The sequence below is a fragment of the Histoplasma capsulatum genome, assembly GCF_000150115.1.
Source record: "Histoplasma capsulatum G186AR genomic scaffold supercont2.8, whole genome shotgun sequence".
Taxonomy (NCBI): Eukaryota; Fungi; Ascomycota; class Eurotiomycetes; order Onygenales; family Ajellomycetaceae; genus Histoplasma; species Histoplasma capsulatum.
This window is the reverse complement of record NW_025544808.1, coordinates 924,006-947,054: the sequence shown is the minus strand read 5'-3', so window position 1 is coordinate 947,054 and position 23,049 is coordinate 924,006. Positions and strand designations below refer to the sequence as shown.

Sequence of the window (23,049 nt, the reverse complement as noted above, 5' to 3'; positions counted from 1 at the left end):
CTTTAGATGAACAATTCGCCTATACCGCGGTGAAAATATCAAAATAATAATAATAATAATAATAATAATGGTCGTATCCGTTCCGTATATAACGCCAAGCCCATCGACACCCGCCCACACGTTGTTTTCACTTGTGGGACATATCGTTACTTTGGCCACATGCCCATTCAGATTCATTCTTATACAGAACTCCATTAATAATCACACCTCTCCCTTCTTTCAACATTTGCTTCTGCTCTTCCGAACATGTATCCTCCGCAGCCCGCACATAGCATGTTGCCTCCGCCATTGGCGGTGCAACATTCTTTTTTGTGGAATTCCTGGGCCCCATCGTATGAAACGTGGATAAATCGGCCTTGTCGCCGCTACCTAAGTCCCTCCCACGATCAATAATGCGGGAGAACAGCGTGAATGCAGTCTCCGGTTGAGCGGCGGGCACGAAATGGCCTGCCTCATAAACACGGGTGAAGGATAAGTTGCCGAGTTGACGCACGGCGCCGCCAACATAGGACCGCCGCCCAGATGCCTGGCTGGCAACGGTCAGGGGTGCGTATCCGGCGATATCGCTAAAGGCTTTCTTGTCTCGGTATGGCGCGGGGGAGATAGGCGAGGAGGCAATGGCTAACGAAACGGCCTCACCACCCATCCAGTTGCAGACATAATCCCGATCGCCGTGGATGAGGGCTACCCGAATGCCTGACGCCAGCAGCGAGGCCAGGTGCGGAACGTACGAGGTACGCATGTAGTCGCCTGTCGAGATGAAAGCGGACTGAACCACATTCCTATAATCTGTGTAATTTACCTGGACGCCCAGGGCGTCTTGGACTCTCGCCGTGTTGAGGTAGGTGAGATGCGTGAGCGGGGCAAAGCTGGATAGTGGCGATTGCGAAATGTCGTATGCGCTCCGGTTGGATTTCTGGAACAGGCTGAACATATCCTTGTTGCAGGTGTACATGGCCGCCAGGCACAGTGCATTGACGGTGTCGACATCGCCGTCCCCTCTTGGATCGAGAGATCGTGCTCCTGATCGGCAGGCGTTTATTCGCTGTTCGCATCCATCTGGCTTTTGAAAGGCGGCTAGCGATTCTTCCATCTCCGCGCGAGAAATTGCTTGAATACCGTAGGTATTGTTGTGGGCGAAGATTGGGTAGAAGGGTTCCTGGATGAGATCATCGATGCAGCCTTGGAGGATCCCCACGGATTGCAGGTTTATTTCAAGTGTGCTTTCCTTGGGGAGTTTACCGTCCCTGAGCGCTTCGTTTTGCGCTACCCAGTGCTCCGCGAAGGCTGGACCATACTTGCCTCCGTAACTCTCTGTGAAAAGATGGATACCGGCAGCGGAGCCATCTCTCCCATCATTACTCGGATTATACTGTGGGAATACGCTTAAAAAGCCCTGCAGCATGTGCCAAACTGCCCTGCTTGCAATAGCAGTTGAATTTGCAGTCGCACCAACATTGTGGGAACTGAATGTGCCATTCAGAAAGGTGCCTTCAGCCTGTCCAGAAGGCACAGGTGACGGCGGGAATATATAAGACGAAGATAGCAAATCCAAGGACCCATTGCGCAGGCTGTCATACGAAAACCCAGCTTGAACCGGCTGATCTATAAACAACAGATTGGAGGCTCGATCCCAACCCCATTCCCGAGCACGAGTACCGATGCGATCCGGCGAAAGCTCTACAGCTTCACAGGGCCCGACCTCCTGAAATAGGCCCATCATGCTACTTTCGCCTGGGCCTCCGTTTAGATATATAGTCAGAGGCGCCGTGTGTGCATTCTGTCTCGCCTCCACGAACCAGAAGAAGGTGTTGATGGGGTAACTCTGCCTGATGGGAGACAGGGTTTCCGGAGGCAGGTGGACGTAGCCGGTATATTGTTTTTGATGCGGGGAGGCCGTCTCGCAAACCCAAGCCGGAGGGGACTTGTATGAAATGGTGATGTTTTCGTTGATTGGAGAGCGCACAGTTTTTAAACCGGCAGCATCATTGCCTTTGATGTATATGAATTCCCTTGCGCGGAACGGGAAAGCTGTGCTGAGGGCAGCGAGAGCCCATAGCGGAAATGCCTTCCATCGTGCCTTGGGCGGGTTAGCCAGTGCCCGGCTGATTGGAAAGGAGTAGAAATCGACAGGCGAAACTTGAAAAAATAAAAAAAAATTAGAGTGTTACTTATACTTACCATCTGCATGGTATCAAATGAACATGAACGTGCATAGGCAAGAAACTCTATATTCTAAAACCGCATTTCCAGCGCCTTTCTCTAGTTTTATTTAATAAGAAACAGGTTGAATAGATCGATTTAATTATATATTTCTCCCTGGTATCTCGCATCCTTAAGTACTTTAAGCAGCCCGGCGGAAAAAGAAAAAAAAAAAAAAAGAAGAATAGAAATCTCTCAATTCAAACTCAATCGCAAGCCATCCCGTGTTTGGATCCGCGACTGTGTCACTCGGGAGGAGGAGGAGGTGAGAGAGCAAACGGCTCAGTGCAACAAAGGCCAGCCATAGCCCTAATCACGGCGCCAGACAGGCTTGACTTGCTCACTGAGAAACCGGTTTAGCATCGTGGATAGACAAAGCCCAGACGAGCGGGTTCTAGCACGGAGCCCCATGAGGAAGTCTCATCGGAATGTTATAGTCGATGGTGAGTGACCACCCCAGCCAGTTAGTTTTCTTTGAAGGAAATATCTATTGCGGCCATAAAGAACGGAAGAGGTGCCACAGGGACTGACAGACTGCATTGCCATGCATATCTAGCCTGTTTCTTCAACAAGACAAAGACAACCGAACAGTGCGGATGCGGGCGTGACATTTATATTGTTCATTTTCCGAGAGGGATTTTACTGAGAACCAGGTCGCTCTCTACAATCACACCCCTTTTTCTATTGCGGGCGGATATAGCAAGCTTTTTTTTCTTTTCTTTTTTTTACCAGAAGAGATATCTTGTTACCATGGTCTTCCATTCATTCAGGTAAGATACGCAGTAGTGACATTATCGTCCATACAAACTGCACCTTGCACGGTTAGCACTCGCTCCGACGGTCTTTGACTTCGTGAGCTGATCCAGCTCATCTGAGGTGCGGGAGCAGGACAAACGACGCCGATGCATTGGGTCAAAAAAAATATATATTCAGTGCAAGAATCCATGGACGATAAAAACCAAGTACCAATGTTCATTCAGCATAGCATGGTGTGTAATTTGTTGCATTTTTGCATCTTAAGTTGTTGTAGCTTTCATAAACTCACTATAAAACTCAATTCTGCCCATCTCTGTCCTATCCCGACAGATCCATTTATCACATCGGATAGGGGAGAGCGAGAGGGAGAAACGAAACAAAAGAGGAAGCGCTTGGAGGAAAATAGGGGAGTGAGGAGAGGTTATGCCAGGTACATGAATAAACGCTAATAAAAACAAGTATGAAAAAGCGAAATTGGACCAAACCCACCCAACCCCGATTATGCATGTGATGAAATGAAAGATATCCAGCCGGAATGAGTAACAGCCACAGGGATGGGGAAGAAAAAAAGCAAAAATAATGTAAAATAAACAAGAAAAGGAGGTAGAAGGAGCAGCCAACACCCAGTCTATGAATCAATCAATCAATCTTCGCATACACCAACTTCTTCGGCGTCGTAAGATTGTTCAGCAAGCGGACATTGGCACGTTTGAATTTAGTATGTTTCTTCAGCTTCTTCCGCGCGACCATCACAGGCACAGAGGATTTAGTAACGAGGTAGTTTGAGAAGGAACCGAGGAGGACGCTGTCGGTTTTTATGACGTGGGGGGAAGACATAAAAGTCAGCTAGTTTTCCTCTCTTTGTTCTTTATGGCGAATATAAAATAAACTAGGAAATGAGAAGAAAAATGAAAAGATAATACATAAATGGATTCGATAAAATGGACTTACCCCTTAAGAGCGCTGCGACCTCTTGAGCCCAGAATTACCAGCGTAGGTTCCAAACCATCAATCTAAATATTCTGTCAGCAAATCCCATCACGAAGATAAATTGGCAAAAAGGGCTAAGGCAAAAACATGAAGATGGGCGACGAGGAATGACTCGCTCAACAGAGAAATGAAGGGCGAATTCTGTAAAACTTACAGCTTCTGTAATCAGATGCTTCGGACTGTTACAATGGATTACCTCCACCGCAACCCGAACCTGCAGCCTAGTCTTCTTCAGCAACCGCACAACCGTCTGCGAAATCCCCTCGATAGCCCGAAACCTTTCCGCCTCGAATTTTGACACAGCCCGAGAATCAACAGAGCCGGTCTTGCTGTCCGTTCCACCGTTACCTCCTCCTCCACCACCACCGCCGCCGCTGCCGCCGTTACCGCCGCTTCCTCCACTAACCTGAGTTGACGACGTATTCGCAGAAGGCAAAGGCGACGCCCCAGTCAAGTTCTCTGCTGTCTTCTTCGTCTGCAACCCAACAACAGCAGCAGTATCCAACATCACCTTAATCCCGTCGCCGATCTGCACCGAAGATGTGGAATCAGGCTCCCCCCCTTTCCCAGATCCGTGCCCGGCGGTTTCCTCATCGATGGCATAGACGGCATAGAGCGTGTCGCCATCGCGAAGAATCGTGCCAATCGTCCATTCCAGCGCGTAGACGGACTCATCGCTGAGATCCGTAGCGACGAGGTAGGTGCGTAATCTCATCCGTCTGTTCTGCCTCGCTTCTTCCTGGACCCGTGTGAATTCGCCACGGACGATGGTGCGAATTACCCGATTTGGAACGGACTGGTCGATTGGGGACATGTAGATGCTGAGATTCTGGGCTTTTTTGAAGTCGCGGTATTGCGCTTCGTCATCCGAGCCGGCAGGGGTGTTTGGGCCTGATCCTACGTGGTCGAAGCTGGTAGTTGGATGGACGACGCCGGTCTTCTTGATCATGGGTTTTTCTGTTGCAGCTTTCCCAGTAGCAGGTTCTGGGTCGAGTAGCGATTTGACTTTGTAAGTCGCTGAGACTTTCTTGCCTATAAACAGGATATGTTAGCAGGATGCTCGCTATTTTACACGGGCAAAAGATTATTTCGTAAGATTAACATATTAAGAATAAGAACTAAGAATAATACATACGCTCTTCCTCAGCTGCAGCAAGGAGACTGCGTACTTTCTGTGGCCCATTCTTATTGAGGTCATTCTCCTCTGAATCGGATTTCTTCCTGCTGCGTCGTCGTCCACGTTGGATTTCAGCGCTCCAATCTTCCTCTGCCGAGCTCGAATAATCATTCTCCTCATCACTGCTATTCTCTCCACTAAAAGTCTCCTCGCCAGAGTAGTAGTCTTCTTGGAGCCGACTGTCACCCGATTCCGAGACAGCATCCTCCCCGCGCTCTCGACTCGTAGACGATTTCTGGAACTTAGATAACGTCCCCCCAGACCTTGACAGCGCCGCGTTGGACAATTGTCGATATGCGTGATCTAGATGAATGACTTTGCCGGTATCCGTGACAAACGTTCCCGGAACTGGTTTTGGGTTAAACGAGTTTGTATTGAGCAGGCCTCCGCCTGGAGAGCGGGATCGCGCTAGACGGGAGGAAGGCGACTTGGAATGGCGAGCAGACACCCCCGCAGTCCCGCCGTGCCGCATTGTATCCCGCCCTCTTGTGAATCCAGGCAAACTACTCAGCTCCTGTCCGGACATGACTGCAGCCATGGAGTTGGTGTGTGTGGCATTGGTCGCGTGGTTGGCGGTTTTCTTTCCGCCCTGTGACACCCGTTTTGGGCGGGCCAGGCTTGGAATGCTGGGCAGCATTTCAAATTGGTATTTTTCAATGGCCTGTTTCCTCCTGGTTGGCTCCGGCAAGGGACCAATGTGACCAGCTGGATCTGAAGAATGACGAGCATGGAGCTCCTTACGTGTGGATGATATTGGGGATTTGGGAGATAGGGGCTGCAGAGGGGACAAGGGGGGAGGGGGAGAAGATGCGGCATGCTCAAATTGTGTAGGTTGCGGCTCTGCGCTGTGGGTCAAACGGAGAGGTGAAGGTGAGATAGGATCGAGCAAGCTGCGAACTGGAGGGACTGATCGACTGGAGGAAGAGGTGGCGCCAACACCAGCACCGGGGCCAGCGGCGGAGTTGTGCTTTTGTAGAGCCGGGTCAGGAGCAACATCCAGCATGCTTCTGATTGGGCGGGAAGGGCTAGAATGGCGAGCTCTGGAATGGGACTGCTGGGAACGATTGATGCGGCCCTCGAGGATATCCATGATCTCACGCCGTTCCTCGTCGAGCGCTGATTCCAGCGACATCTTTTTGGGTGGCATTGTATAGAGAAAAGAGGAAGCAGAGAAGCAGAAGCAGAAGCAGATGCAAGAAACAGAGAATTGATTGAGGTTTGGGGTGGACTGCAGAAGGCAGGTGGGCGAGATATGACAGCGAGGTGGAGCAGCCTAACTAAATAGCAGGGCCGGGGGAAGGCTTAGTTAGTGACAGCAGACGGTGGTCGAGACCGTTAGAAGAGGTAACACAGATGAAACGCGGTACAAGGGCGGGCAGTGAGCAATTCAGCACACGGGCAGCAACCCGCAGCCAGGAGGGAGCCAGTCACAGTACTATTCCTGAAGCCGGATACCATCCACCGTCCTCGTTGTCTCCCCGCCGGCAGTGTAGTGTAGTTATTCCCACAGCTCCAGACACTCGCAGGAATAGCGGCGGTGCTCGCAGGGCGACGGTGCTGATTAGCTAAGAGGGCCCACGTTAGTTAACCAAGTTAGCTAAGTTGGTTGGTTATAGGTGGTTGGTTACTATTAGCGGTGGCGTCGGCGAACGCTGAGGCGGGGCTGAAACTGGCCACACCCCCCGTTGCCGTCGTCGCAGTCGTCGTCGTCGTCGTCGTCGTTGTCTGTCAACACATCGGACAGCCGGGAGAGTGGGCAGAAGCTGCGGAGAGAGCTGGCCGGTATGGGAAGGTTGCCCACAGTTACACCCAAAAGATGAACAACAGAACTACCTACAAGCAGAGAGGCGGCGAAACGTGTGGGACAAAGTGGCTGATGCTGGTTTATTTATGATCATGGTTCTTATAAGGCAGTCAAGAGCCAAACTAACTGACCACCCCCCCCCTTCTCCCCTTCTCCCCTTCTCCCCTCCAGCATCAGACAAAGCAGCCGCCCTAGGAGCCCTCCCAAGCCCTCCCAAGCCGTCCCTATAGGATCAAGAATCGGCAGCCAAGGCTAGGCAGGCGGTGGCCAAGCAACCTACCAAGAGATTCACGGGCCAGGATAGGCGGGCGAGGCACATGGCAGGGTGGGAGCGATGTCAGGGAGTGGATCCGCATCGGGAGAAGCATAGGAACGGGAAATGACACCTGGAGGAGCATCGTTGACCCTCAACTCACACCCGACTATTCCTCAACCGGTGCCCGACGCAAGGGCGTCTATCTCGACGATACGATACGATATGAATCAGCGCTGAACTGAGGTCAATATCAGTGAATAACCGCGATTCCTCGGGCCCATTTTTCACAAACAGAGCTGGGACTGGCAGAGTCAGTCAGCCGTAGGGTTGCGCTGGATATCGACTAGGGAGTTGAAATCTCGGCCGATTGAGATGCGATGATGCACTGTAAAAATAATAGCGCCTTGAGTGCGTGGTCGGTTAATCAAGCGATAGTCAGAACCCGGTTGGTGGTCGAATACTATCTATCGCCTTTGTTCTGAGCGTTGATTTTTGAGACAAGGGATAATGCGAATGAAATTGTCATGCAAAAGGAAAAATAGAGAGAAAAGAAGATTAAAAACCAAAAGCCGAGAAGAACTATTCCAAATGCGCCCTATCACATCAATTCTTGTTTAGCTAGTTCTATCCCTGTCCTCCCATGATGTAGAACGTACCCAGGCTATGTACACCGACGCTCTAATAAAAAGATTGAACAAAATAAAAGCAAAAGCAGCAGGGAACCTTGAGGAAAGTAGAAAAACACCACCAATGCGCCTATCACATCATGTATCCTCGCCCACGAGGCCAAAGACAATGAATCAAAATAAAACCTCACATCCATGTCATGAAGCACCCTTTTTGGCCGAGTACAGAAATAAGAAATGAGAGGAAAGAAAGCAATAAAGACAAATTGGCGGTGAGAAAGTGCATCATAGTAATGTACATTCGCACAACCTCCTTCCCCCTTGAAATGATCCACTTGTCACCTACCTTAGGTTCCCCGCCTGGCGGACCGCTTTTTAGTCTCCGTAGCTGCCGTCGCCGTATCCCGGGGCTTATCCTTCGATTCTTTGCGCTTCGCGGTGGCCAGAAAGGCCTCCTCGGGCGGCTCATTCTCATCCCGCTCCCCAGCTTTCCGTTTTCTCCCGTTCGCCTTGCCAGCAGCTTTAGAGCCAGCAGGGGCGTATTTAGCTTCAAGATCATCTAGGAACGCCGTGGCCCTGCTCTTCTGCCTCTGCTGAATCATCGCAGCCAGATCATTCAGACTATCATTGCCACGATTATGCTTCGCTTTCTTTTTCCCTTCCGTTTGCGCCTCGTTCTTCTTGCCGTTTAGTTTCTCACCGATCCCCAACTCCTCCCCAAGCTCCTCTGCCTCCTCCGCCTCCCTTCTCGCCTTCGCAACCCGCTGCGCCCGCTTCTTCTCCGTCTCCCGCGAATACTTCGGCCAATCCTTGACCTCCCCCGCCGCAATCGCCGCATTGATAACATCGCGAAACCGCCCATCATCGTCCAGCACGTTACTCAACATAACCTCCTCATACACCCTGTCCAGATCCCCCTTCCACCGCTCGTATGCACCGAGCAGATCCCTCCGCTCCTCTTCCGAACCCTGATACTCGCATTTGATCTTGTCAATAGCCTCACCGCTGATGACGGCGGAGAATTGCTCGCGGAAGAAATCAACCCAGCTGAAGTCATCGTCGTCGAGATCGAGAGATTCGGCTGTGTTTCCTGTTGTGTCGTAGCGGCGTCTGCGGCGAGGGTCGGACAGTACCGCATAGGCGAACGCGACTTCTTGGAATTTTTTGTGGGCGGTTTCTTTTGTGTCGGGTGGTGCTTTATCTGTTGAATTAATAAAAGGGTTAGCGTGTGCGTGTGTGTGTGTGTGTGCGTGTGTGTCTATGCGTGTAGCAGTAAACAGCTAACCAGTAGACTTCCTGCCTCCGGCATATATGCTTGGGTGGAGATGATGGAGGTTATTTTACCTGGGTGGTGTTTCAAGGCTTGCTTCCTGTAGGCTGATTTTATCTGATCTGCCGTCGCCTTTTCTTCCACACCAAGTACTTCATATGGGTTGATTGAGGACGGTGGCTCCTCCGGCACGACTTCATCGGTTTGCGACCCCATGGCAAGCAAGTCTATTTTCCGGCTCAAGTATCGCGATTGGACACCATCAAGGTATCTATTTCTATTTCCCTCCGGATTTGAGAGACAGATCGATCAATTCATAGCGGCTTCGTCCCCTTTTAATCCAGATCTTCTGGTCGTTCAAAGGCTCCTCTTTATTTAAATCAATTTGACACGCGACAACGCGACAGCGCTCGGAATGCGGAATATTAGTTCTTCCGCTAGCTAGCTCACTGTGCTGGTGCCAAGGCCAATGACGTCTATTGCATCTTGATCTCAACATGTAACTACAGCGTAGACAAAACTAATAGAGGAAGCAAGCTACATAAAAAGACACAACTAGCTCACTAGGTATTAAGCCACTCAATGTCCAATAACTGCTACAATCGACTACCTCTCAAATCTCTCAAAACTTGAAAGAAGAAATATATATGCCCCTCCAACGATGACCAACCCGTCCCTGCCCCTCACCCCGCTCACCTCCCACACCAATGACCACCAAGCCCACCTCCACTACCTCCGCGCCTGTCTCTCCCTAGCCCAGCAGTCCCCGCCAAAACCCACAAACTTCCGCGTCGGCGCCATTCTCCTCTCACGAACACTCCTCTCCCCAGGAAGACCACGAATGTACAACGACACAATCCTCTCAACCGGCTACACCCTGGAGCTACCAGGAAACACCCACGCCGAACAATGCGCCCTGGCAAAATACGCCGCAAGACACGGCGTGACTGACGAGCGGATTGGCGAGGTTTTGCCACCGCCTCCTTCCCCTCCTCTTCCTCCGCAAAGCTCAGGGCCAGGGACAGACAAAGCCCCAGAAGGCGAGCAGAAGAATATCATTCTTTACGTCACCATGGAGCCGTGCGGGAAGCGATTATCGGGGAACATGCCGTGCGCTGCGCGCATTGTTCAGATGAGACGTGCGGCGTCGTCGTTCGGTAATAGCGAGGAGAATCGCCATGCCGCGTCCGTCGGTCTTGAAGCTTCTCAGGGCTCCGCTGCAGGTGGCACGAGGAGAAGGTCTGGCATTGACAAAGTGTATTTTGGCGTTAAGGAGCCGGGGACTTTTGTGGGGCAGTCGGTCGGTTGTAAGATGTTAGATGAGGCAGGGGTGGAGTGGGAGGTTGTGGAGGGGATGGAGGAGGAGATTTTGAAGGTGGCGATGGCGGGGCATGAGGAGACGGGAGAAGAGAAGGGGGTGGGAGATGAGGAGCGTGGGACGAATGTTGATGATATTTCGGAGGAAGAAAAGAGGAGGCAGGCTGCGTTGCCGCGGAATCCGAAGAAGAGGATGATGGAGGCTGATATTTAGGGGTGAGCTTTCTTTTTCTTTTTCTTTTTTCCTTTTTTCTTTTTTCCTGGTGGTTAATAATAGTGGGGTTAAACGTGACGCTTTTTCATGGGATGATATATAGATTTGATGAATGAATCCCTAGAAACAAAATTCCATAAATTGAATACTCCTTTATTTTAAATAAAAGACTAGTTCTCGTGTCTTCACCAATAACACCACAACGATACTATAGAGCTAAGAATTTAAGCTGTAATATTGTTATCATTCTCAAGGATCTTCCTTCCCAAACACCTTGAGATTTAGGCTATCTTTAGTGAAGCTGTAGTGGTTTATTCAGGTGCCACAGGCATTAACCCCGATATTACAACTTAAATTCTTAGTGCTAATCAAAACTTTTGAGGATCCTCCGTAGAAATGAAAATGTTATGGAGTAGCGCCATCTCTCGTACACGGGAGGCGCCCGAATTTTGGAAAGTCGAGGTTTCTGTTTGCTGTTGTCTTTGTGGTGATCCCGACACTGCTGCTTCTGTTGCTAATACGTTGTTGAGGCTTACGAGGATGCCTATTTACCAGGCTGGGATGGACTAATATCCGATCGTTTGCAAACCAGTTTCCTAGCCGTGTTTGCGAAGTAGCAATCTGTGTCGATGGGATATGGCAAGCCTGCAACCGTTGCCGGCGCATTTGGCTGTCGGCGTACCAGAGTATGATGTGGTAATGGTGGGAATGGGGACGGCTTTGGTGGGATTTGTCGTATTTTCACTTGCGCCAGGGTGTTCGCATTTCTGGATGGAAGCGCCAGGGTCGCTATAAACTGGAGGTGCAGGAACAGCAGTAGGCCAGAGAGGTATCTTGATATTGATGATGAATTGGGAGACATTTTGCGAGGAGAGAGAGAGTGTGTAGCAAGGTATATTTTGTAATTGAGATTGTGAGACTTGGTTTGATTGGCTGGGCCACGGCCAAATGTATTTGAAAGAGAGGCTGGGAGATGAAGATGGCCTGGACGTCCTTTTTAATCAGAGAAGCAATTGGGACAAAAATGAAGGTTGGAAGGGAAAAAGGAGAAAACCAGTCTGGAATATGAAGCCGTTAACGACCAGGGGAAATTAAACGTGGTACAGGTGAGCCAGCATTCTATCAACCATCTCACAATCAAATATCGGGATATGTGTATCACTGCTTAGCTGGCTGGCTGCACGCATAGAAAGGAAGAGCAAACCCAGAAGAAATCTTAATATATGGCACAAGGTATCGCAGAGATAGGAGCAAACTATGCCCGCTAGACTGATAGCATCCATGGATCTCGACTTGAGCAGGTTCTTTGTTTGTCATCAACATCGGTTATCCGGCACCTTGCATCCTGCACCCTGGAAATCCCTAATGGGATCATGCAAGTCATGGACATGGTGGATTCGGTGTCCATTGGAATCTAGATCAAAGTGAGCTTCTGTGAACCCAATGAAAGAAAAGGAAATGCCGCGAATGAATCGCGCATACCTACAAATGAGCGCATTATCATGGGTTTATGCTCCTGCAGCCCCACGATTCCAGCAATCCGTTGGAATCCCTTCTCATCCAGCGAATGATGCAGCAATTGTTGGCGATAGCTCCAGGAAACGTTTCCTGACGTCGAAGAATGTCTGGGGTTGGGTACAAATGTCGTCACCTGACCACGCGTTTAGACGCAGATCCAACAATGCAACAAGCAAGAACACAGAAAACTTTGTATATTCATCCCCAAAATGATCCTTCAACGGATCGAGTTAAGACCTACGTGGTCAAAAGCGAGCTATACATAAACATAAATAGATAAACACCCTATGAAGCAAAAAAGCAGCTAGGAACCCTTCAAACATCCAGACGCCTACCAACCTTGGAACCAACATCGCATCTTCATCAAACCCGCATCATGAACTCATGGCAGATACTAATCATCATGACCCTCTCCCCCTCACATTCTATCCCGCCTTCTGCCACAGGATCTCACCCACCTTTTTCACCTGGGTGAAAATGGCTGCAGTCGATGTGCATCGCCTGAACCTCCGGCCAGGATTCGAGTGTATGTCTATTTTCCAAAATTGCACTGTTCATAGCTGCACATGCACATATATTTACATATACACCACAAAAAATATAAACCCGCAGGTCAGAACATCTGTTTCTATCTCAACCACCCCATCCAATTCATCTGCGCAGCTGGCATCATCGTCGCGCGAGACGAGCAGGAACGCCGCTCGATCCTCGTTCTCGACGACAGCTCCGGCGCCTGCCTTGAGGTTGTGTGTTCGAAGAATACGCAGGAAGCTCATAGCGATACCAATACCATCACCAACAGCAACAGCAACAACATCATCATGGACAACACAACACCATCCCAACCCACCCACCTAACTTCCGCCACCAAAAAGCCGCTCAACATCACTCCGCTGCTCCCAGGCGTCCGTGCAAAGCTCAAAGGCACCATCTCCTACTTCCGCGGCATGTTCCAGCTCTGTCTCGAGCGCTACGAAATGCTACACAATATGTCTGCAGAGGTGCACTTCTGGGATGAGAGGACGAGGTTTCGCTTGCAGGTTCTCTGTGTGCCGTGGGTGGTGACTCAGGAAGAGCTGGAAAAATTGAGGGGAGAGGCGGAGGGACTTACAGCTGCGTCCGCAGCGAGGATAGGCGGGGTTGGGGGTTGTGATGTTGATTTAAATGCGGATGGGCATGTTGTCGCGAGAAGAAGGAAGGAGGAAAGGGGGAGGGAGAGGGAAAGAGATAGGGAGCGGAGGAGGGTGGAAAGGGAGGAGAGGGACCGTTTGAGGATTGAGAAGAGGTATGAGAGGGAGGATGTCGTAAGGGAGATATTGGCGAAAAGATGTCGGGAGAAGAGCGTACTAGTTGGTAGGAAGCAGAAGAAAGGAAAGTGGCTCAAGATGCTTGACGTGTGAATGAGTGGGAATGAGTGGGAATGAGTGGGAATGCGGGTTGGATATGGAGATATATGGTGAGATTATCCGCAAATAATAATCAAGGAATATTTCGTCATATTGCTAACATTTCATTGCTACAAAGTGGAAGAAGGGGGAAATTGAAATATCTCGACAAGGAAGAAAAAGAAAAGCTCGCCGAAAATTGTACATATGAGAAAAGCAAACAACGTGCTTACCGCAATATATTCATCGAAACAAAGGAATAGACAGACACCTGGCAGAAGGAAACCCAAGTACTTACGAATCATCCACCGTGGTGCCAACTGCAGCTAGCCTATTCGTCAATACCCTGACCAACTTTTGCAGCCACCAGCACTCCCGTAGTCATCATCATCTTCACTGGTTGCCCGTTGAAGATATTGCTGAAGTGTTTTCTAATGGAACTTTCCTAGATCCTGGGGTGCTGGGTTGATATATGGTGGGTGTTGACCTGTGCTGCGGATTGCGTTGATGATCTTGGAGAATTCTGGGGCGTGACTACATTCTAGCTTCCACATATCAGTCTATCAATATCAAGAGGATACGCTTGGCTTGGAGACAAGAAAAGTATTCCATCAGTTAGTCGGAAGCAGGGGCGGACTGACCCAGACATTGCTGCTGGCTAGGGCCGTGCGGATGGCGATCACCATAAAAGATCATCCTGGTACAATCGATATAGGGTGACTGAGCAATAATTGGATGCTCCATGCTATGCGTTCTCGCCGTGGGGTGATAGATGGCATGAGTAGCTATTTAAGGTATTCCAGAAAACATTTCAAGAACATAGTAGGTTCTTGGTTAACTTTAAGAGAAATGCACAAAACTTAGCAGATCCAGATGTTGCCAGGCAATGCGAGAGCGCAATGCGAAAGACACCATCACCTCGGATCTATCAGGACAGATCATCTCGAAGCTCCTTAGACAGAGACGAGAACGATTCGACGGATTGGAGGTGGAGGGGAGTGCGAAGGGAAAGCTGCCCGGCGTAAAAAGGGGCCAAAGCCGTCAGATACTTTATCTTCCCTTTGTGTCGGGGAATGTGTCACCTTGAGTTCGTTGGAATCTATGGTACTTTCCTTCACCTGGGAATGTGTCAGGAATTCATTGTTGAGATGCAGAATGCTCCACCTCCATGATTGCTTGTAAAAGACTAGTGTGATATGATGGCATTCCACGAATTATTTATTTTATGAACTGCCCGAGGAAGTAAACAGGGAGAACTGATGGAAGCAATTGGAAATAGAACACTTGGAAATTAGGTCATCGCTGACAATCCGGAATTACTTGCCTCGCTCTCCTTGGGAGTAAATACAGTACAAGCAAGAAAAAAGCCAACTTCCATGTTTGAGAGATTATTCCTTTTCTTTCTTTCTTTCTTTCTTTTTTTTTTATTTTGTCATTTTTTACTCTCCTTATTTCCCGTCAGGCAAGTAATTTGTTTTTGTTCGAGTAACCACGAAGCGGTTAGTGTCACTTAGTGAAGTAGGCCCCTCTGTTTCTCCCCTAAATGTAGTTTTGCGGGTCATCGTCCTCATCGTCGTCGTCGGATTCTATCGTAGCCGCGGTCGGCTGAGGGCGACGCATGGTCGGAGCCTCACTTTTCGGAAAACGCATCCCCTATACAAATACATTGTTAGATATTATTAGAGAACTTCATTCGAAGCGTATAACAACCGGGGAGTAAGAGGACGGGGAGGTGGAAATAATAAATTCTTCGTACGGGGGCTTTCGCGAAACCACCACGGCTGCCTTTGCCTCTTGGTGGACCTGTGTTGCTGCTCGCTCTGCTCTGCGCCGTAACACCCCAACCCTCCCATCCACTACGCATAGTGGGAGCCACGGATGGTGCCTCAGCAGTACGGATATGGGGATTGCCCTGAGGGTCAAAAGCAGTGAACTTAGCACCCTCTCCTTCATGCGAAGTTTCGGTAAGCAGGCATCTCCTCGGCTGTTCCAGCCAGACACCTCCACTAGGAACAGAAAAGTTGTCCTCGTCACTATCGATGTCGTTGGTGTTGGAGGCTTCGGCAACCGAGCCTTCCTTCCAGTACATGTTGTGAGCGAGAGAATGGCCTTGAAAAGAGGGGATGGTGAAGTCGCCCCGTTGGCTCTGACCGAAAGTGGTCGAAGCTGCGAGGTTGGCTTCGTCCTCCATTGTTTCCGTCAGGTCCTCAGAGATGGGTTCCCTTTCTAAATGGCCCTGGACGCAATTTTTGCACCTCTAAAACGCCATACGGTCAGAGCTAGCCAAATAAATGCACCTAATACGGACTCAGAAGGCAAAAAAGGAGAAAGAAATCCGAAGTAGTCAGCTTACTGCATTATCCGGATCATGACGCTGGTTTTTGCTAAAGAATTCCAAAGCCATGGTCGTGTCACAAACACAGCAGGTAAGCTCGACAACCTGGCCAGATATGCAATTCATACAGCCAGCGTAAATTTGCCCACTGATGCCGTTACAGCCCGTTTTTAGCATCCCTTTGGAAAGCTCCTCAAGTTGGCGTTTCGAAAACGCAGACTGTTCCCGTATCTTTTTACACACTTTGCACTTTATCCTGTTGTGTGTGAGATAAGACAAGTATTGGTATATGATATTGACAGAGTCAGGAGTGGTTACCACTTACTTATTAGGAATTTTAATGGACGAGAGACTATTGTCCTCTTTAGCATCATTTTCCCCATCATATAAAAAACGAGATAGGAGCTTACCGCTGGTTGTAGGTAACATAGTCAAACCCTTTTCTTGGTGCCATGGTTTTGGGTCTTCAGGGTGATGGTTTGATGGACGTCGATGGATGTGGGAAAGCAGGATAGAAAAGAAAAAGGGAAGCAAAGCAGCAAATTTTGAGATCAAACGCGTATAGACCTGCAGAATCTCACTGGAATTGAGTGAATATTCATGTGGATGGAGTTCTTGTTATCGTTCTTGAGTCCAGGATAGGTGAAGTTGAGTTGCTCTTCTCCAAAAAGGGAAACAAGAGAAGCGTGCGGTAGGCCTCCAAGGGGATCTATTTATCTCTTATTAACATGTTGTTATCTGTTGACAACAGTCAAACGACTCTCACAGCATCTGATCTAATCTTCAAAGATTGTTGCTTTGCCTGGATGGCAGTCTTATGCAGGGAGCCAATATACATATTCCTTCAATGAAGAGAAGTGAGATCCATTTTTGTTCACTGCAAGAGATGTAGGAATCATCACTATTCTCTACCTTTGGTGCAGATAGGCTCCATGAAAGACAGATGATAATGGACAGACCCTGAATCCATAGCAGCCAGCAGGGAGAGATATCTATCGATACCTCTTGGAGGGGAAAAAGTTGCAGAAAACACCCCTCGGACATTCACTGTCTACTTGTCCCAAGCATCCACTGATACAGCCACAAGTTTGAAAGCTTGTCAAGTCAATAGCAGCGGCTTGATTGAAAGGTAGATATAGGAATGGAGGTGTGAAGGACCCTGCACGATAAACAGGCACAGGACACGGATAAGCTTCAAGAGTCGTTCGCTAGCATCCCGCCCTTGAACAGGATGAAGAGATTGGTTAACCATTATTTTCCCAGAAAGAAAAAATTATCTGATGACCGGGGTTGGGGATCCAGGAGCAGCTCGCAACAGGACCAGCACCATGTGTAAATAACCTAATATGGCTTTGTTTTTAAGAGGTCGAACGATGCAAAATCGTCATGGTCGAAAACTAGCTGGCGTCTTTCTTGGCCATCACTGCTCCGAGACACCGCAACAAAGAAGGCGGAATAGTAGAGTTCTGAAAAGACACGCAGACAACGGCTGTGAATGGAGTATAACAGATTATTGCTCAGATACTAACTAACTACATATATGGAGCTGACAGAATTGCTCCACGATCGTGGAACTGAGCCGCTGACAAATTTCGTTTCATCAAAATTGCTGTGGGTCTCGGATCAATTTTGGTGGCATAAGGCGCCATATGACATGCAGCAAAAGGATATGTCAAGCGCATGCTTGCAGGAACAATAGCTCCAAGAGAAATTTCTACATAGACCTGGGAAACTTTTCAGCGTGTTTCCAGACAATTACATGGATACTCCGTCCTAGTCTTTATATACAGGGACGGAGAAACAAATGTAGATTCCAACTCGACCCACGAAAATATATACATCTCACAACTGCCCAGCTCGAAAAGGAACCAGCCTTGAAGTAACCAGCAAAGATTGTATCAGAGAAACCTTTCCTAGACAAATATTTCAGCTGTGACTTGGCACACATTCAGGCTAATTTCCTAAACTTGAGGAATAACAAGCAATATCAACAGTTCCAGCGCCATCAAGTCCATTCGGCATCCGTCGTAGTGTGGCCAATCCGATCACCATTTGCGCCAGCGACTACCCCGAGGTAAATCGCATTCCAAAGCGCGCAGTTCTCACTCAACTTCAAAGTTACCCAGAAAGATGGTGATAAAACGGCCGCATAACATCATGTAGTCCAATCCACGAAAACCGCCCAGGAGCTGCTCGAGGCGAACACCTCCAGGCCTGCTTCTAGTGAAGTCACTCCAGACGCCACGGTCATTCGCTGGAGAATAAGCTCCATGTTCACAGGATCCAACAACTAACTGGTTTGAGCAGAGGAAGGGCGGGAGGAAGTGTTGATCAATTTCCCCAGCGAAATAGGATGGTGGCTATATGTATAAACCGAGATGTGTCTGTCAGGGAAGATCACTTTAACATTCCTTTTTGCTTTGAGACGCATTACCGCCTAGAAACGTATAACACTTTTGTGGCATCATTCAGTGTCACAAATATTTCCTCCTCATCAAGAGATTCTAGCCCAGCCATGCAGACAAAAGAGAAACCAACACCATGGGAAAACAGAAGCGCAATCAATCTGTTAGCTTTTAATCTGTTTAGGAGATGCAATAGATTTCAATGCTATGGCCTTTTTGTATAGAACCGTACCAATTCATATATATTGACAAAGTGTGGCAGTCTTAAAAAAGATGAAAGCTCTTTGGCCAGGTGGGAGTCATATCACTTGATATCCTAGACTCTCTATAACCAATTCCGGCCCCCAACACTTTGGTGTGAGCATTTGTATCGTCTGAATAGATCAGCTTTCAATGAAAACGCCCCTGGTATAAGAAACAGGCACCACTTAAGTGAAAGTGATTTTGCTTGCATATGTTTGTTTAAAAACAAGGCAAGTAAAAGCAAGAGTTCGAAAGGGCTTCTGGTCATCATGTGCGGGAAATTCGATTCGCATGTCAATTAGTTCTACATGGTTCGTAGTTTCAATTGCCTGAAGCTTCATCAGTAGACGCCAAATGATGACAACTCTGTACTCATGCATTTGATCCAGTCAACGTTCCGTCGCCTCTTTTTTCATACATAGTAATGCTCATAATGAGAGCCATGTGTCTGCCGTCTGACAAGACAACCAGTACAGTGTGGGGATCGTTATGGTTTTTTATTTGTGTTGAAAGTATGTGATCTCACTGAATTTTGGGGGGGGGCGGCTTCTATCTGGCTGGGGGCTATCGAATTTCTGTTGATAGCGGGATTGTCATTCGAAAATGAGGTGAGAGCCGTCGGGGGGAAAGGGCAATTCACCTCAAACAGGAGTATATATCCCGAAAGCGGCCCGAAAAAGAAAGGATATTTTGTATTCACAGGAGTGGGATTTTGGATATGGGTCCCTTTTTTGGGTTCGGGAGCGGCCCGTTTACGGCTCTGCCGCGCGGAAGAGCGGTAAAGTGAAACCTAGCCAGCGGGCGCTTGGCCTGATCCGGCGAGGATCATCTATCCATCTCACCAGGAGTCCATGACATAGGAAATAGGGGAAGAAGTTCGTTGTATCTGTGTTTGGCGACGAAATAAGAGAAAATAGAGTCTACCCACCCACCATTGCATGTTGTGACGAGCTTCGAAGGGTTGGTGGTCATCGCGAGATTTGGGCTGTACTTCCAAGATTCTTGTGTTTTCACCGAGCAGTTCCCAGCAGAGGAGAGAAGGTTTGAGGTAAAGACCTTCATGGTATGAGCTAATGAGTGGCTGCCGATGGACTGATAAACCCGCCTCTCTTCCTGTTTTTTTCAGCTTCCCCGATGTTGTGGTGGCACTGCTGGATGAGACAAAAAAATGACGGCGTCATACGTAGGAAGCGCTAGTTCCCGGGAACCAGGCAATCGTAACTTCGCTTCCGAAGAGCCACTTTGAGGGGCTGGTTAAATTCATTCGAGGAGACTTTGAGGGACCGGTCTGATATTACGGCGTGCGTATTGTGGATATATTTCATGACAATGACGAATGACTTAAAGAATGGGAAGGGCGAGAAGTACGAGGATGAGTGATCCTGAGGCGATTGCTCAATGATCAACAAGGCCGATAATCATAATCACACTGGAGCATAATAAGCACCATGAAAAGTCGGACATAAAGCAGTACAGAACATCGAGTCAAGGAAAGGTCAATGGGCATCGGGCACTGCATGAGGGACTCTGGATGCGCGCCGTTGCCGCCAGAGCTGGTCTCAGATGATTCGGAAGCTGCCTCCCAGGCTGGTCCCAGTCAGTCGGGTCGGACAAAGGGCAAGACGCTCGATGTTTTTGTTTGCTTTTTCAGATCCCCTTAAGGTGGCTTCCCATATTTTTTTCCCCCTTTCCTGATATGCCATTACGTCTCCGAGGGCCTTTGCCCCTCCCAAGCGCTCCACTCGATCGTCTGCACCATCATTCATTCATCGATAAAATGGCCGAGCTAATGGCGAAAATTAGGGTTAGGGTCAGTTTCCGAGTTTTGGGGAACCACCTGTTTTACAGGCATGCCGTTCCTCCGCCACGACAGCCAGAAATTAGTTTAATTTTATTCGACAACATTCGGCACGCGTCTGTTTGGCTCCTTTTTCTTTTCCGGCAACAAGCTCGATACTTTCCGGGAGATCGCGGCATGGGTCGAGGGAACCAGTTTGGGATGGCCCACTCAGAGATCCTGGGATCAACCGATAAAACGCGTTTGCGAGGCGTAACTGGATGAGTGAGATTCGTCTGATCTAAATTCTACCCTGAGCAGACTGAATGTTTGTTTACATTTACGAGTGGAGTGGGATCGCGGAGATAGAGATACGATCTCTCATCCATCCATTCATTCACCCATCCGTCGTTCTGCTACTGTCTCACGTCTGTCTGATTGCTCAAATATATTAAAAGGGACTAGGCGTCTCGAACCCATGTTGCCGTTTGGCAGTTCTCCACTCTGTCACCCCCCTAGACATTTGCAAAGGGGTGAGCGCTGATGAGCAGCTACCACCACGTAATAATGAAAAGGCACAGGCTAAGGGTTAGTCTAAACCCAAAGGGCAAAAAATGGAATGAGACGGGGGTCCCAAGCCGATGGCCTAGCGCAATCAAAGTTTTTCCTCGTGGCGTGTCATCGGAGGGGTGACCCTGTTTTCTCCCACAAGTTCTTGCGCCAAAGGCCCACTGAGCTCCCAAGGTTGGTTCCTTTCTTTTTTCGGGTTTTCCGCTGGCTCGCTAGAATATTCGCAGACTTTTTTTTAATCTTCCGTTATCAATTTGCAGAGTGGCGCGCAAAGCAAAAATATTACTCGCAAAAAGACGACAGCAACAACACCAAATAAGTAAGAAAAGAAAGAAAAAGGAAAAAGCCAGCGAGAAAAGGCCAAAAAATCCTTTATGCGTGACTTCCCCGCCAAAGTCGCGATAGCGTTCTGATCTCACAAAGCATAATATGATCATGATCACCGTGCATTGCAGCAGGCAAGACCCCAAGCTGCACAAAGCTGACAAAACGCTATTTTCCGCGCGAATACAAAAGGGGCTCTGGCAAAAAAAAAAAAAAAAAAAAAAGCAAAACAAGCCTGACTGGTCTTATTGGTAGATTTCCATGTCAAAAGCCATCAAAAGACAAAGAAAATGGAAAGAAACCAATCAAGCATCTGCACAACTGGAAAAAATAAGAAGCAAAGCAAAATAACGATTTATTGCACGTTATGAATAAGTATCATTGGCCAACTCTCCTACTGTCGACCATCGCTACTCATCCTCCCATTGGCTCTGAATCCCAATATTTATTTTAATCGCTTCTGTCTCTCTTGGGGAAGTTTTTTTTTTTTTTTTTTTTTTTTTTTTTTTTTTTTTTTTTGAAAAAAAAAAGAACTTTGAAAAGAAAAGTAAGCTCCATATCGTGGGCGTATTTTGACGGACAATTCGTCTGCTGTGTTTGATTTCCTCAGTTAAAAAAAAAAAAAAACACACGTCAAGTATGGAATATCATAACAAAAACTGAACCAGTCTTGTTTACGATCTCATGATGCGACACGAAGTTTCGTGTCTTGGTTTTATTACTATGATTATATTATTTTACTGTGACTGGTATTATTTCATTATTCTCGCGATTATTTCAATCGCAGGCAACAAGGCTGTTTCCTTCTCATGATCGTGGTGGTACGGCCAAGCCCGCCCGCCTTCCAAGACCCATTAAAGCCGTTATCTTCAAGGTTCTAGCTTCTACTATATTAGCACAGAGGACACACAGGCCTCGTATGAAACTCGAGCTAAGAATACATCGAGCGTGAGGTTTCGATATCATGTCGTTCTTTTCTTTGCTGGTGCTTCCTCGGCGCTTTTTCAGAATTCTGCGTGGAGGAACAAGTTTAGTGTCGTTGGGTTCAAACAGATTTGTTGCTACGTTAAAGTCTTGCGTTGAAGAATGGCAAGAAAATCGGATAATGAAAAAACTGCCGCAATCCGTTCGGTACCATGAGATCGAATCCTTACATGCGTGGAGCAGGAGCTGAAGCAAGAGTTAACATACCGCGATACCCAGCTAATACGGGCATGTACCCGTCATGTACTAGTACGACATTTTGGTGCCAAACGCTGCTGTTACGGAGAGTAACGTTCGTGTGACTCTGTGAGAGCGAATCAGAGAGCCACAAAAAAGTGAGTTCATGCAGACGTGCCTGGCGAGCAATGTTCTCCAGCTTCGATTCAGGCTCACTTTCGGCTTCACGCCCCAACCCGCATGGTTCGAGTTGTGTTGGCGGCTAGTTGCGCGGGATCAGATATACCATGGTTGATGGTTGAAAGGCAAACTTTCAGGTACAAAATCCAAAGAAGCCAAACTCAATAAATGTCAAACAATAAACAATAAAACCTAAATCCAAATCAACGAAAAAACACTGGGTTGGATATCAGAAACCTGTGCGCGCACTGCGTTAATTCTCCTTGGATGTTTTTTTCCTTGCCTCGTGGTTGAGAGCTGGGATCAGGGAGCGGAAAATGCATGGGGTTCGTTAAACGAGATGCGACAGAAGTCGCAGAAGAGAGAGATCTCGCCCATCTTCTGGGACATCCCTCCATCGGCAGGTTCCTGGATATTTTCTCAGAAAACCCGGGCAGGCCTTCAGCTTGGGCGACACCTCGCCCCGGTGAATCATCAGAAATGAAATTGGCCCTGTCAGAAAATCAACAAGGTTGCGGACAGGGAGAAGCGATTGCTGA

General features: G+C 48.4%; 8 protein-coding genes across 8 annotated transcripts; 3 read left to right on the top strand and 5 right to left on the bottom strand.

Annotated features, from left to right (window-relative positions):
• Window positions 1-127: 127 nt before the first annotated feature.
• On the bottom strand, window positions 128-2,190 carry HCBG_06119 (carboxypeptidase; the record flags this gene model as incomplete). Its single annotated transcript, XM_045433168.1, has 2 exons — window positions 128-2,080; window positions 2,182-2,190. 2 exons carry the CDS (start codon window positions 2,188-2,190, stop codon window positions 128-130), a joined length of 1,962 nt encoding a protein of 653 aa, XP_045286336.1.
• Window positions 2,191-3,188: 998 nt separating this feature from the next.
• On the bottom strand, window positions 3,189-6,357 carry HCBG_06118 (uncharacterized protein; the record flags this gene model as incomplete). Its single annotated transcript, XM_045433167.1, has 4 exons — window positions 3,189-3,763; window positions 3,910-3,971; window positions 4,103-4,980; window positions 5,084-6,357. The coding sequence occupies 4 exons, from the start codon at window positions 6,213-6,215 to the stop codon at window positions 3,598-3,600; spliced, it is 2,238 nt and encodes a 745-aa protein (XP_045286335.1).
• A 121-nt stretch (window positions 6,358-6,478) lies between these two features.
• On the top strand, window positions 6,479-7,019 carry HCBG_06117 (uncharacterized protein; the record flags this gene model as incomplete). Its single annotated transcript, XM_045433166.1, has 2 exons — window positions 6,479-6,503; window positions 6,742-7,019. 2 exons carry the CDS (start codon window positions 6,479-6,481, stop codon window positions 7,017-7,019), a joined length of 303 nt encoding a protein of 100 aa, XP_045286334.1.
• A 1,139-nt stretch (window positions 7,020-8,158) lies between these two features.
• HCBG_06116 (DnaJ domain-containing protein) lies at window positions 8,159-9,297 on the bottom strand (the record flags this gene model as incomplete). The annotated part of the gene is made up of 2 exons (XM_045433165.1): window positions 8,159-9,012; window positions 9,156-9,297. The coding sequence occupies 2 exons, from the start codon at window positions 9,295-9,297 to the stop codon at window positions 8,159-8,161; spliced, it is 996 nt and encodes a 331-aa protein (XP_045286333.1).
• A 445-nt stretch (window positions 9,298-9,742) lies between these two features.
• HCBG_06115 (uncharacterized protein) lies at window positions 9,743-10,612 on the top strand (the record flags this gene model as incomplete). Its single annotated transcript, XM_045433164.1, has 1 exon — window positions 9,743-10,612. One exon carries the CDS (start codon window positions 9,743-9,745, stop codon window positions 10,610-10,612), a length of 870 nt encoding a protein of 289 aa, XP_045286332.1.
• A 544-nt stretch (window positions 10,613-11,156) lies between these two features.
• Window positions 11,157-11,474, bottom strand: HCBG_06114 (uncharacterized protein; the record flags this gene model as incomplete). The annotated part of the gene is made up of 1 exon (XM_045433163.1): window positions 11,157-11,474. One exon carries the CDS (start codon window positions 11,472-11,474, stop codon window positions 11,157-11,159), a length of 318 nt encoding a protein of 105 aa, XP_045286331.1.
• Window positions 11,475-12,607: 1,133 nt separating this feature from the next.
• On the top strand, window positions 12,608-13,530 carry HCBG_06113 (OB-fold nucleic acid binding domain-containing protein; the record flags this gene model as incomplete). Its single annotated transcript, XM_045433162.1, has 2 exons — window positions 12,608-12,656; window positions 12,743-13,530. The coding sequence occupies 2 exons, from the start codon at window positions 12,608-12,610 to the stop codon at window positions 13,528-13,530; spliced, it is 837 nt and encodes a 278-aa protein (XP_045286330.1).
• Window positions 13,531-15,054: 1,524 nt separating this feature from the next.
• HCBG_06112 (uncharacterized protein) lies at window positions 15,055-16,304 on the bottom strand (the record flags this gene model as incomplete). The annotated part of the gene is made up of 4 exons (XM_045433161.1): window positions 15,055-15,168; window positions 15,272-15,772; window positions 15,869-16,106; window positions 16,261-16,304. The coding sequence occupies 4 exons, from the start codon at window positions 16,302-16,304 to the stop codon at window positions 15,055-15,057; spliced, it is 897 nt and encodes a 298-aa protein (XP_045286329.1).
• Window positions 16,305-23,049: the final 6,745 nt, after the last annotated feature.